This window comes from Eretmochelys imbricata, chromosome 2, assembly GCF_965152235.1.
Source record: "Eretmochelys imbricata isolate rEreImb1 chromosome 2, rEreImb1.hap1, whole genome shotgun sequence".
Classification (NCBI taxonomy): domain Eukaryota; kingdom Metazoa; phylum Chordata; order Testudines; family Cheloniidae; genus Eretmochelys; species Eretmochelys imbricata.
Genome location: NC_135573.1, coordinates 212,734,910 through 212,749,372, shown reverse-complemented (window position 1 = coordinate 212,749,372; position 14,463 = coordinate 212,734,910). Strand labels below are relative to the sequence as shown.

General features: G+C 39.7%; 1 protein-coding gene across 3 annotated transcripts in view; it reads right to left on the bottom strand.

Annotated features, from left to right (window-relative positions):
- The window catches only part of SNX13 (sorting nexin 13), a 159,524-nt gene that overhangs the window by 63,278 nt on the left and 81,783 nt on the right, over positions 1-14,463 (bottom strand). For all 3 annotated transcript variants that reach the window (XM_077811398.1, XM_077811400.1, XM_077811401.1), the window contains 4 exons: positions 5,195-5,333; positions 4,419-4,507; positions 2,818-2,917; positions 1,234-1,427 (listed from right to left, as the gene is read on the bottom strand). In XM_077811398.1, the coding sequence (XP_077667524.1) occupies positions 1,234-1,427; positions 2,818-2,917; positions 4,419-4,507; positions 5,195-5,333 (522 nt within the window). The remainder of the gene's footprint in view (positions 1-1,233; positions 1,428-2,817; positions 2,918-4,418; positions 4,508-5,194; positions 5,334-14,463) is intronic.

Sequence of the window (14,463 nt, the reverse complement as noted above, 5' to 3'; positions counted from 1 at the left end):
CATCAAGACTCAATTTCTCCAACCCTGTGGGTTGATGTGATAGCTTCTAGAAAGGGTGTCTTTTTAGATATGTGAAGCAAGGAGTAGGTCTACATAGATACCTTACGGAGCCTCAGTTTGAACCTAAGTACCAGGCTGAGATCAAGTCGATAGTATCCTTAACCTGTGAGTAGAAGATTCCCCAGATCCTTACTATGTGTCAAGAACATATAGTGATCAAAAATAGAAAAATCCCTCTAGTAGGGACTGAAATGCTGATATTGCGGCAAGATGAACCTTAATAGAGCTAACTGATAAACCTGGTTGTTTTTAAGTCCAGCAGATAATCCAAGATGGCAGAGAGCAGAGATGGTGGTGGTGGTGGTGGTGACACCCGTGGTTGAACCTTTTCCATTTCTGAAAGTAATTCAAGTTGACTCCCTTCTAATGTTTAGTAATACTTATTATACTCCTGTCGAGCAGGTGGATTTTATTCCCATGAACCATCTAGGAACCAAGCTTGGAGATGGAGGACCACGAGATTAGGGAGAAGCTCACGACCCCCCTTTGGCATCAAAAATAGCAGGAGTAAAACTCCTTGCCCCTTAAATGCAGTGGGACTTCTTCGATGGCTCCCACCTGGAGAAGGCCTTGCACCTCCTGAACGAGCAGATGCTTGTGAGAAGGGTCCCTGAAGAGGGACGGGGAGGGACAGAAATGAACTGGAGAGTATATCCCCCTGCTACTGTGCAGATGACCCGCCGGTCCGATGTTATAGAGGCCCAGGCAGGGAGGAAGGGGGACAGACAGGTGGAAAACAACAGGGGAGCAGGATCCAGGTCACAGGCTAGGTCACCCTCAAAGCACACCCTCAGAATGCCTGCTTACCACCCAGTTGGTTATAGGTGGAGCTCGAATGAGCAGAGGATGCCAGCTTTTAGGTTTTCAATTTGTTTTTCTTCGTTTAAGTCAACCAACTTTTGAGTACTTTATATGCATTGCGTTTTATAGACCTGCTAGCAAGAACTATTTACCCTAAGCTTGATGCAAGTGAAATCATTCAGGTATCAACTGCAACGCATCTGTTTTCTTGTAACAAGTTTTTCACCAAATCTATTTCACAGGAAGTTAGCTTCTGATTGTTCTAAATTCAGCTAAGAGTTCTGACACTGCAGTGTACATTTTAAACAACATTCCACAAATACTTACGAATTCAAAAATTAGTAAAGTATTTAAAAAAAAGAATATTCTTACCTTCTCTGATAAGTACTGCTCATAAATTCCAACTGCAGCTGCTCTTAATAGGCCTTTGGTTTGATTAGTCTGATGTTTTCCATCTCTCTGCCGGCTTAGTAACACCTCCAGCTGTTGCTGTGCGGTAACCCTGTACCCTTCCACTGTCATCCAGAAGAAGAGATGCGCTTGGCCTCCAGTCTGCTGCATGTAATCTACAAAATCAATCATCATTATTGTAATTATACCTGTGAGGATAAAAAAAATCTTAAGAAATCACACATCCTGATGTAAAAAACAACTAGGTCAGAAACATTAAATTAGGAATAAGCTTCAGGATTTGATTATGGTTTTGGATAAAACTATAACATTGACACTCACAGAGTCACTGTTAGAAACACCCCCCAGCACGCCTAATAGGATACTCATAAGATTTGATCAACAAGCAAAGTCTGGAGGAAAGTATAGAAGTAGGGCTGTGTTTTATATTAAAAAATGAACACATCTTAATTGTAGCCACAGCCATATGAGATGAAACAGGACTGTGTGCGTCGTGGTAGGAGCCAAGAGGAAATTGAGCCTGGGGTAAAACTGAGTCCCTTCACAGAAGTCTAAAGGTTAACTTTTATTTAATCCTCGCAATGTCAGGGCACAACAGAATAAACTGACACTATGTGGAACCTGTAAATGAACTTCACTCCTTTATCAATGTTGTGATTTAGTGCAGAATCCAACAATCTAAAAACAGACATTCTTATTCTTGCAAATGAATACATTTTAGAGATATTAAAACTCTAATGCTTTTTAAAAGTATTTTTAAACAAAGGACATTTTTTGAGCCTTCTACAAGTCCTGCAATCCTCCAAATTCTGGCATAGTGGATACTACCATAAGTAGTCTCAATAGGACTACCTAGAGTATGAGGCAATGCAGAGGCAACACATGGGGGTGCATGTGGGGTCATGTCCCGTCCTCGCCAGATTTCTGCCAGATTTTGCTGGCTGAGCCCCCTTCGTGTGTGGCAGCTCCTGGAGCTGGTGAGCTGCAAGCTGCAGCCGTGGGAAAAGGCAGCAGCAAGATAGCTGGGAACTGCAGGGAGGGGCCACTAAGGGTAAGAGGGGATGTGACTCAAAGTGTTGCGGGGAGAGGGTGGAGAGAACCTTTAAATTGCGCCCCACCACAATCAGCAGGTACTAGTCATCTCTGAAGCAATGTGGTCATAATTAAAAAAATTTGTTCAATTTAAGAGATGTTACTAGCTCCAGCAATATTCCCTACTTAACAGGGAAGGAATCTCTCAGACCGGTAGAATCTCTCAAAAGAAACTTAAGTGACACCACTGTAAACATTCACTGAATCAGTCTTGCAGTTAAATCACTATGTCTGAAAACTCTTTCAAGCTGACTTCAACATAAAGTATGAAGTTAAGAATAATATCAGTTTAACCTACACTCGTCATGGCAAAGACTAAGTTTCAATTCCCTCCGAAAAGGATCGTGTACAGTTATGGCACACAACACAAATTTGTATTAGTTCACAGGCATGTTCTTACTTCATGAAAAATAATCTTCCTCCCCCACCCTCCCAAAGTTAGCATTTTCTTACCCATAAAAAATTGTAGTGCAACATTGTCTACCAGAATGTTGTCCAGAGGGACTGTGCAAAGTTTTCCGAAGTTTGCTGCCAGTTTCACAGTATCTATTTCCTGTACAATATGGGATACAGCATTGATAATATATTATTTTTATTAATTTTTATATTTTTTAAATTACTACCAAAAAGTGTTTATATAATGTAAACAGATTTACTTTAACTACAGCAACCTGTTTGGGGTTTGTTTGGTTTGGTTTTTAAAATGTTAGTATACAGGATCACTGCTATCTCCACAATTTTTTGTTTGTGTAATGACTTATAACAGTGTTTGTTTACAGCATAGATGATTCATGCCCTCCAGGGAATTGGATTCTATCCCTGCCCCAGAATTCCTGTGTGCAAGTATTTTAAACCTAGCTGTTCACAAGTGGCCACAAAGTGGGTAGATAAGAAAACGTTCATCACAACCTTCTGAAATATTTTCTAAAGAAATTATTAGAGCCATCTTAAAAATTACCTGAAACCACCTCAAATTCTGCAGCCAATTCATTAGCACTACATGATATAGAATATGATATAGATCTGTCTCCATTGATATCTGACTTCCATTAGTTATTTTATTGATTGTATTACAGTAGTGTTAGGGGCCCCAGTCATGGACCAGAGCTCTACATATTTGGTACTGTGTTGGTCAATAAGCACAACCCTCATCATCTTTATGCCCCATCCAAGCTTAAAGCTCAACTGATGTAGTCCCAAGAAACAGGACAAAGTCAGATATGCTACAGTAAGAATGTCAGCAGTTTCTCAAATGTAACAAAAAGTAGAGGCTAGAGACTAGATGGCAACTGGAGAGGCTGTTAAAACAGAGGAAGCAAGTCGGACGAATTTCTGACACACAAGAACTTCCAAGCAGTGCAAAATACCATTGGTACTTTTAAACAAGTGACAGTCTGAACAACAAACTGTACTTCAAAAGAGAACACTACTACCAATAAATAGGCAGTAATGTTATAAACTCCTACAGCTGAAAAACAGGGACTTCGTCTAAGGGCCTCCAGACTGAGCTGCGTGTTGCATGAACTTCCTAATCAGAGGCAGGAATTCAGTTGATGATGTAGAGAAGCTGAACTCATGTGTCAGAGAAACTGTTCTCTTAATTCTTAACTTCATTAGTTAGCTATGCAGCTTACTTCAGTTCTTTTCTAATTGGAAGAGTTTAAAACCAAGATCATTTAAAAATATATTCCAGATTTTTAAAGGTTTGAAAATAAATCTGAAATATGCAATAGTAATATGTAGCATAATAGCTATATATTTATAATATATATATAATGGATAACATTTTCTAACAAAAGCTCTGGTAGGTGAATTTTCCATATAAAATTGGAAGTATGAAGGTGCAACTTTAGCTACATAATTACTCAGTATACAGTTCAATATAGTCAGTATATATACTACACAGTATAAACTCAAGGGCTACAGTCATATTTTTCCCTTAATGAACTAGAGAGATCTTATGACAATCGCTAGCACGTCTTTGACAATTTCACATTATCATTTATGATTAAAACAAACATCAGAAAGAGTATTAATAGAAAAGTATGACTTACTTTTCCTGACTGCAACCTCTGTATTCTTGAATCACATACTTTAACAACATATAATAAGCTGTTTATTTGATTTTTTATCGTATTGATATCTAGAGAAAAAAAAACAATAACTCAGACTAAAGAGGACTGAAGTAGAAACAAACTAGTGATCAAACAATTGATTAAGTATATTATCAATTTAAACACACTTTTAAAAGATACATATCATTTTTCTTGTTTTGTTCTTATGTAAGGACACCTACCAGAATGAATATGACTGTCAATATTTACAGTGAAGTGGTTTGGTTTTGTTTTGAATACATTTAATTTCTACTGGAAGAACTGAATTGCAGTTAAGTAGTCTTTTTCCTTCCGTTCTCAATGTAACTTTCAGTTATTATTTAAAAAGTTGTGAGTAGTCCATCATCAATAGATGAACCATTACTGAAAGTCAGAACCAGTCAGGCAGGTTTCAACCGGGACATTTGACTTTTATTAAAAGATAGAACAAAATCATAGAAATTTAGAACAAAACCTATCAAGACACATAATTACTGTTAGAAACCATGATAACAGCCATCACAGAAAGGGGAATACAGATGGAGGCAATCAGTCTTGGATCTTGCACATCAGAGAAAACTCAGGTTTGAATCTTTCACATAACATTTTTAATAGCACTCACGATTAACACTAGTAAGGTAAGAGTTCACATTTTAACACTCTTCTGTAATTACCAAAAAAAAAAATCTTGTTAGCTTTTGTTTATTTTAATTCTTCATTAAAATAAAAATACTAACCATCTCCCGCTGTATCTAAGGATCGAAGATATTGCAGTTCTTCTCCAGCCTTATCTCTTACCGCTTCCAGCTCCCCTACATTGTCACTTAATTTAATAACATTCATGAAGGCCTCATAGTTACAATTGGAATCACGAATCTGAAATAGTCAGAAAATTTACAACCCAAATTATGCAGAAGAGAAAAATCTATGCATAGTGTATGCTTCTTCATGGTGAACTGGAATCGACAATTAAGGGAAAATTGTAAATTTAACATATACTGTATAGTGCCATCACTTTAAAAACATCACAGTTCATGGCAGCCATGAAATTCAAACTGTTTTCTCAGGATTGTGCCGTCTATGGAGAAATAAATCCTTGTGGCAGTTTAAACCTCTAAACCTGGTTTTCAATTAGGAACTTTTTAAATTAAAGGCTACATTTTAAAGAACTTTCTGTTCAGAAGAAACAAAGACCAGATTCTGGGGGCCCACAGTAATTGTGTTCCTGCCATGTTTAAAGCAACAGATTCTGTCATTTTGCTATCAGATACAGATCCACACTTGTATGTTTTGAATTGTTGTTCTTGGCATCAGGAATGATATAAAGACCATACAGCATTTAAGGATTTCCCCACATTCTATCAAGGAAAAAGATCAGAACTGTAGGAGTGGGGATGTGTACAACTGTTTATTAATACAAGAATGGTCCTATGGACAACCAAGACATATTTCACTTCAGAAGACACACAAATTCTCAAAGTTTAAGACCTCACATTTAAAATCCCCTTCTTAGATATTACAGACTAGAGGTCTCTCTCTACATGTTAAAACGAAAGGTGAGATACTAAGAACTTGCAGTTCAGGGGGAGGGTGAGCTAAGGCACCTTAAGCCACCGTGTTAAAAAAGTCTGGTGACGTTTTCTTTGAAAGTCTCTCCTGCCCCCTCCACTTGCTTTGGAACAGGGGCTTGAAATTCGTAGGGACAGACATTGTTTTAGGGATGTGCTCTGGGTTGTGTCTGTTAAAATCTGCCTAAATTTGACCAAATTATAAGTCTTGAGAATGAAAGTTTGAGTACACTCAGTAGAGACAACTTGGATTTCAGCAGCTAAAATTCCCAAAGGTTCTGTCTACTTTGCACATGGTCTAGCCTGAGACTAAGCAGGGCTTTCCCTGCAATTGCAGCTGCTGTGCCAAGTCCAGACATTTGAAATGAGTCAAGGGAGACTCTCTCTCCTGTGCGGTCAATGATCCCTCTGCTGGCCCCAGACAGTATGCAGAAGGAAGCTGCCTGATTAGAAAGTGGAGGGGACAAGAGTGAGACCTGCAGGAGGATGAGGGGAATGGACTGGGACAAGGAGTCAGAAAGGGTGGGGCAGAAAATGACACAGGGAGTCTGGCTGGGCAAGGAGTCTGGGGACAAGGAGCCAAGTATGTGGGCAACTGAGACTGGCGGGACGAGAAGACTGGGATGGGGAGTTCAGTGGGATGATACAAAGATGAGACATCTGAAGAGTGGAGACTGGGGCTGGCAAGGTGATGAAAGTGGCACTCACTGGGACAAGAAATGAAGAGAAAAGAGGAGAGTCTGTGGCAACACTCCCATCCTGAGCCTGGAATGGAAACTAAGATTCCTGAGTTTCACCATTCTTCTGCTGTGAGCAAACATCTCCAAACCCCATCCCCATCTAGTGCTGTTCCACATAGAAGATGACAACTTACTACTACCACTATCAGTTACACCATGACCTCAAGTGGCTGAGGATCTTAAAGATCAGAAGGTTCCAATCCTGTTGATTACTTCTGTGAGTGTCAACATGACATGATGGAATTTCTGTTTGACTCTGCTTTTTTAAAATCCTATTATTAAGTTAAGATTTTGTCACGGTTATTTTTAGTAAATGTCAGGGACAGGCTGCAGGCACAAAACAAAAATTCACCGAAGCCCGCAACCTGTCTGTGACTTTTATTAAAAATAAAGGGGGGAAGAGCACATTGTGGTAGAGGCTGAAGCCGAAGAAGTCATGGAGGTTCATTAAAGTCATGGAATCCATGACCTCCATAATTAAATCATACCCTTACCTATGACATCACCCAAAAATGATATTAAAAGATTATTAAGTTGCAAAGTCAAGCACTCTTAAGTTAGAAAATGCCAGAATGAAGGTTCACTGTACAACCTTAACTTGACCCTCTTGTGTGTGCGCATTATGATACAGTCTTCAACTGCATAACAACTTTTTTTTTTTTTAAACAGTTTCTTTGCATCATTCAGAGCCCAGAACGGAGCTGCTCTAGGGATGAATCAGGGGTGCAAAGTTAGATTGTTGTCTGTTTGACCCCTGCTACAATTACTGCAGAGGTTGGAAGGTGTGCATCCACTGTGGGTACTGGGATGGGGAGGCCTAGACACCCCCCAACCCCCGAACTACAGGCCGATCCACTCAACCAAGGGGAAAGAACCACGGAGCCCAGATTTAAGGGAGACAACAAATGAAAAAAAAAACAGTGAAGGGAGCAAGGGTCATAGGGTCAAAACGGGGGATCCAGATGAGGACACTGAGCTGAGAACCCCGGACAGCACCCACCGCTCCTCAGTGGAGTCCAAGGAGCCACAAGTTTGCTCCTCCTAGTTTGGTAGGTGGTCATCTTGGGCAGCATCAGGAGGAGGATGATAAGGAGGTCTCATGGCTTTGTGGAGCCATGGATAGGACATGCAAATATAAGGTGATACTGGAAAAAATGCAGCCAAAACCTCAGCAGGAGGTTTTGGAGGAGTCAGAAAAGGGGCTGCAGTCTGATGCACTTTTCATAGATGAGAAGGAGACCTTGGGGCACAACACAGAAGGGGCAGGTTTCAGGAGACTACATGAACCATGCCATTAGCTGCACAGAGGAGCCACCAACTAATATCCTCAGTGGCCCGTGGGACCAGGGTGGAGTACAGGCTTGCCCATGAGGTAATCTCCACGCCGGATTTTAGCACTGAGAGGGAAGAAAACAAAGTAAGAGAGGATACAGCCATGGGTAGGAGAATGGACATAAGGAGGAAGGGTAGTGTGGATACCAGTCTAATAGGTCATACTGGCTGTAGAATGACCGTGCCTAATTGGGTACAGAATGTGAGCGAGGCCAAACAGCAAAAATTAAGATGTTTGTACACCAATGTGAGGAGCCTAGGTAACAAAATGGAGGAACTAGAGCTACTGGAGCAGGAAGTGAAACCAGATATTATAGGGATAATAGAAACATGGTGGAATAGTAGTCATGACTGGACTACAGGTATTGAAGGGTATGTGCTGTTTAGGAAAGACAGAAATAAAGGTAAAGGTGGTGGTGAGGTAGAATGTAAAGAAATAGGAAGCAATGGAATGGATGAGACAGAGTCCATCTGGGCAAAAATCACATTGGGGAAGAAAACTATTAGAGCCTCCCCTGTGATAGTGCTTGGGGTGTGCTATAGACCGCCAGGATCTAATCTGGATAGGGATAGAGCCCTCTTTAATGTTTTTAATGAAGTAAATACTAATGGAAACTGCGTGATCATGGGAGACTTTAACTTCCCAGATATAGACTGGAGGAGGAGTGCTAGTACCAATAATAGGGCTCAGATTTTCCTAGATGCGATAGCTGATGGATTCCTTCATCAAGTAGTTGCTGAACTGACTAGAGGGGATGCCATTTTAGATTTGGTTTTGGTGAGTAGTGAGGACCTCATAGAAGAAATGGTTGTAGGGGACAATCTTGGTTCAAGTGATCATGAGCTAATTCAGTTCAAACTGAACGGAAGGATAAACAAAAATAAATCTGCAACTAGGGTTTTTGATTTCAAAAGGGCTGACTTTCAAAAATTAAGGAAATTAGTTAGGGAAGTGGACTGGACTGAAGAACTTATGGATCTAAAGGCAGACGAAGCCTAGGATTACTTTAAGTCAAAGCTGCAGAAACTATCGGAAACCTGCATCCCAAGAAAGGGGAAAAAATTCATAGGCAGGAGTTGTAGACCAAGCTGGATGAGCAAGCGTCTCAGAGAGGTGATTAAGAAAAAGCAGGAAGCATACAGGGAGTGGAAGATGGGAGGGATCAACAAGGAAAGCTACTTACTGAGGTCAGAACATGTAGGGATAAAGTGAGACAGGCTAAAAGTCAAGTAGAGTTGGACCTTATAAAGGGAATGAAAACCAATAGTAAAAAGTTCTATAGCCATATAAATAAGAAGAAAACAAAGAAAGAAGAAGTGGGACCGCTAAATACTGAGGATGGAGTGGAGGTTAAGGATAATCCAGGCATGGCCAATATCTAAACAAATACTTTGCCTCAGTCTTTAATAAGGCTAAAGAGGATTTTAGGGATAATGGTAGCATGACAAATGGGAATGAGGATATGGAGGTAGATATTACCATATCTGAGGTAGAAGCGAAACTCGAACAGCTTAATGGGACTAAATTGGGGGGATAATCTTCATCCAAGACTATTAAAGGAATTGGCACATGAAATTGCAAGCCCATTAGCAAGAGTTTTTAATGAATCTGTAAACTCAGGGGTTGTACCGTATGACTGGAGAATTGCTAACATGGTTCCTGTTTTTAAAAAAGGAAAAAAAAGTGATCCGGGTAACTACAGGCCTGTTAGTTTGACATCTGTAGTATGCAAGGTTTTGGAAAAAATTTTGAAGGAGAAAGTATTTAAGGACATTGAGGTCAATGGTAAATGGGACACAATACAACATGGTTTTACAAAAGGTAGATCGTGCCAAACCAACCTGATCTCGTTCTTTGAGAAAGTAACAGCTTTTTTTAGACAAAGGAAATGCAGTGGATCTAATTTACCTAGATTTCAGGAAGGCGTTTGATACCGTGCTACATGGGGAATTATTAGTTAAATTGGAAAAGATGGGGATCAATATGAAAATTGAAAGGTGGATAAGGAATTGGTTAACAGGGAGACTACAGCGGGTCCTACTGAAAGGTGAACTGTCAGGCTGGAGGGAGGTTACCAGTGGAGTTCCTCAGTGATCAGTTTTGGGACCAATCTTATTTAATCTTTTTATTACTGACCTCGGCACAAAAACCAGGAGTGTGCTAATAAAGTTTGCGGATGATACAAAGCTGGGAGGTATTGCCAATTTAGAGAGAGACCAGGATATCATACAGGAAGATCTGGATGACCTTGTATACTGGAGTAATAGCAATAGGATGAAATTTAACAGTGAGAAGTGTAAGGTCATGCATTTAGGAATTAATAACAAGAAGTTTAGTTATAAGCTGGGGACGCATCAATTAGAAGTAACGGAGGAGGAGAAGGACTTTGGAGCATTGGTTGATCACAGGATGACTATGATCGGCCAATGTGATATGGCCATGAAAAGAGTTAATGCGGTCTTGGGATGGATCGGGCGAGGTATTTCCAGTAGAGATAAAGAGGTTTTAGTACCGTTATACAAGGGACTGGTGAGACCTCACCTGGAATACTGTGTGCAGTTCTGGTCTCCCATGTTTAAGAAGGATGAATTCAAACTGGAACAGGTCCAGAGAAGGGCTACTAGGATGATCCGAGGAATGGAAAACCTGTCTTATGAAAGGAGACTCGAGGAGCTTGGCTTGTTTAGCCTAACTAAAAGAAGGTTGAGGGGAGATATGATTGCTCTCTATAAATATATCAGAGGGATAAATACTGGAGAGGGAGAGGAATTATTTAAGCTCAGTACCAATGTGGACACAAGAACAAATGGATATAAACTGGTCATCGGGAAGTTTAGACTTGAAATTAGACGAAGGTTTCTAACCATTAGAAGAGTGAAGTTTTGGAATAGCCTTCCAAGGGAAGCAGGGAGCAAAAGATCTATCTGGCTTTAAGATTAAACTTGATAAGTTTATGGAGGAGATGGTATGATGGGATAACAATCAATGAATCTTGCCCATATGCGCAGGGTTCAGCTGATCGCCATATTTGGGGTCGGGAAGGAATTTTCCTCCAGGGCAGACTGAAAGAGGCCCTGGAGGTTTTATGCCTTCCTCTGTAGCATGCGGCATGGGTCACTTGCTAGAGGATTCTCTGCTCCTTCAAGTCTTTAAACCATGATCTCAGGACTTCAATAGCTCAGACATAGGGGAGAGATTTATCGCAGGAGTGGTGGGTGAGATTCTGTGGCCTGCATTGTGCAGGAGGTCGGACTAGATGATCATAACGGTCCCTTCTGACCTTAATATCTATGAATCAATGAGGGCTTCCCACCCTCCACAGGTGGCAGCAGGTTCCACCACTTAGTGTCAGGGTGGGACATGAGGGCAAGGAATTGAATGGTATGGAGCATGAGTGCATACAGATGTTCTCTAGATGCAGTTCACAGACAGACCAGCTGGATGGCCCCCAGACTGCTCAGCTTGTGTACCGGGGAATGAGGGAGGCAACGATAAGCTCCAGAAATCCATGGGTGAGAGAGAAGTACCTTCCCACAGGACCTGCTCAAGAAAAGCAAGAGAAGCAGGGGGCAAGGCTGCCCTCACATCTTGTAGCACACAATGGGGAACATGAAGGATAGGCAACCCCATGTACTGGCTAAGTGCCTTGGAAGGTGTATATTGAATGAAGCAGTGGTGCCCAACTCTATTACACAAGAGGGCCAAATAAACCTAAACACAACCTTAGCAAACCTAAGCAAAACTGTGTCGGCCAAACAGATTCTACATATTTTAATAAGATTTAAAGTCACTTGTATTGATTTATATTTTAAGTTCACCTTGTTCCGTATGTAGACAGATTTCTGTACATAGAAACATTGTCTATTTACACTCTTGTGTAAACTAGAATGATGTAAACATGATGACAAAATGCTAATGAATCAGCCATTAGTATATGTTGAAGCAGGCCGCGGGCCTTATGAAATGTTCTGGTGGGTGATGTACAGTCCGCGCACCATAAGTTGAGCAACCCTAAAGAATGGATGAAAGCAGAGAATGGGCAGTCTAATGCTTACGGCAGTTGAATACTGCCTTTGACAAACTGATTCAATCCCTGCCTCTACCACAGGGCTCCTCTGTGATGCTGGCTAAGCCATTTAAACAAACTTTTCACAAGTTGTTACTAACTGTATGGTCTTCATTTTTAAGGTGCCGGACTTGAAAGCCTGGGACCTGATTAGCAGAAGTGCTAAGTACTCATAGTCAAAATTGAAGTCAATGGGAGCTGTGATTTGAACATATAAAGTGCTACATCTTCAGAAGAATCAGGCTGTAGGTGTCTCAAACTGGGCCTCCGAAATTAGCGGATAGTTTTGACTAGAGTGGATCAAAAAAATTTCAATGGAAGTTGATTATTTTGAAAAAATGCAGTTAGTTTAGATTGAAACATCTTGCGAGACTGAAAATTTTTGTCAACAAAAAGGCAAAAAATTTGCAACTGACAATGCTGTTCTAATTTTTTGTTTCAAATTATTATATTAAAATTATTTTATTTTATATTCAAATACTAAATATAATATAGAAAGTCTATACAAAATGACAGTATTGAAAAGTTGCATTTTGACACTAAACAAAACGTTTTGATGGTCCCTAATTGCATTTTTTAATTTTCATTTTGCCAGAAATTTCAGATTTTTGTTCTGAATCAGAATGCGATATCTTTCAAAGTGTCAGAATTCCCATGGGAACCAGAATTTCCATTCCAAGCTATTCTATTTTTGACCTTAATCTCTTTGTGCCACTACTCTCCATCTATAAAATGGAGATAGTAATACCACCTCATCTCACAAGGGTATCGTGAAAAGAAATGAAATAATGTTTGTGATGCACTTGAATGCTATTGCGATGAGCACCCCAGAAAAGTCCATGAGGAAATTAATAATTCTGTCTTCAGCACAGGTTTTGAATAGCATGCAGTAAACGAAGCATGGAACCATGAATTGAACAAGGAGTTCAATAATTGAAAAAAATAAAAAGATATTGAATAGCTACATAGGTGTGAATACCATCCATTCTGTGCACTGAGCTATGTGGGGTGCTGTAGAACAACAGTATGTGATCATGAAACTAAACACTGTCATAATTCATATGCAAGCAACCTTAATACTGACATTTCTTAACTTTTCAGTGTGTGACTTTGGAACTTTAATGTAGTGTTGTGTGTGTGTGTGTAACATGTGTGTAGCGTGGAAGACAAGCTCAGGAAGATTTTCATTTAAAGCTGTCTGTCTTCATAGACCTTACTGAGTGGAACAAACATCCATCATGAACTTCCATCATAATCAAGAGTAAAAACATTTTGAAGTTAATAAAATCCCATGGATGGGCTTTCTAACCCTATCAGAAAGTGGGGAGCACAACTTTGGTCTCAGAAATTGGAAATTCATCTTTTTAACCTGACTGGAATCTAAACAAATCAAAATTTCTCAGAAAGCATGCCATTTACTTATTTTTTGGAAATACTTATTTGGAAAGAGTCTGACTTCAGACAATTTATAATATAGGCCTTTCTGCCTAACATCAACTCTGGGCAAGGTAATGGAGTTGCAGATACGTTATTCGATTAACAAAGAATTAGAGGAGGAGAATATAATTAATGTCAATCAACATAGGTTTATGGAAAATGGATCTCATCAAACTAACTTGATTTTTTTAATGTGATTATACACGTAATTGAAAAAGGTAATAGTGTTGACATACTTTGACTTTGTACCACATGACATTTTGATAAAAAATTAGAATGATATAAAATTAACATTGTATACATTTTATGAATTAAAAGTTGACTAACTGATAAGTCTCAAAATGTAATTGTAAACAGGGAAATCATCACCACTGAGCAGATGTTTTCTCAGTTGGGTCCCATAGGGATCAGTTCCTGGCCCTACACTATTTAACTTTTTTATCTATTGCCAGAAAAAAACAAAAATCATCACTGATAAAGTTTGCAGATAACACAAAAATTGGGGGAGTGCTAAATAACGAAGAGAACAGGTCACTAATGCAGAACACTCTTGATCGCTTGCATCCAGTTTACCAAGCAAACAATGTGTATTTTAATACAGCTAAACGTAAATGCATATATCTAGGAACAAAGAATTCAGGCCATACTTACAGGGTGACAGACTATGTTTTGGGAAGCAGTGCCATTGAAGAAATTTAGTGTCATGGTAGATAAATAAGCTGAACATGAACTCTCCCAGTGTGACGCTGTGGCCAAAATAACTAATACAGTCCTGCGATGCATAAACAGGAGAATCTTGAGTAGGAATAGAGAGTACCCTTGATTTATATAGTGGCATGATGATATTTTCTGTCTTATCTTT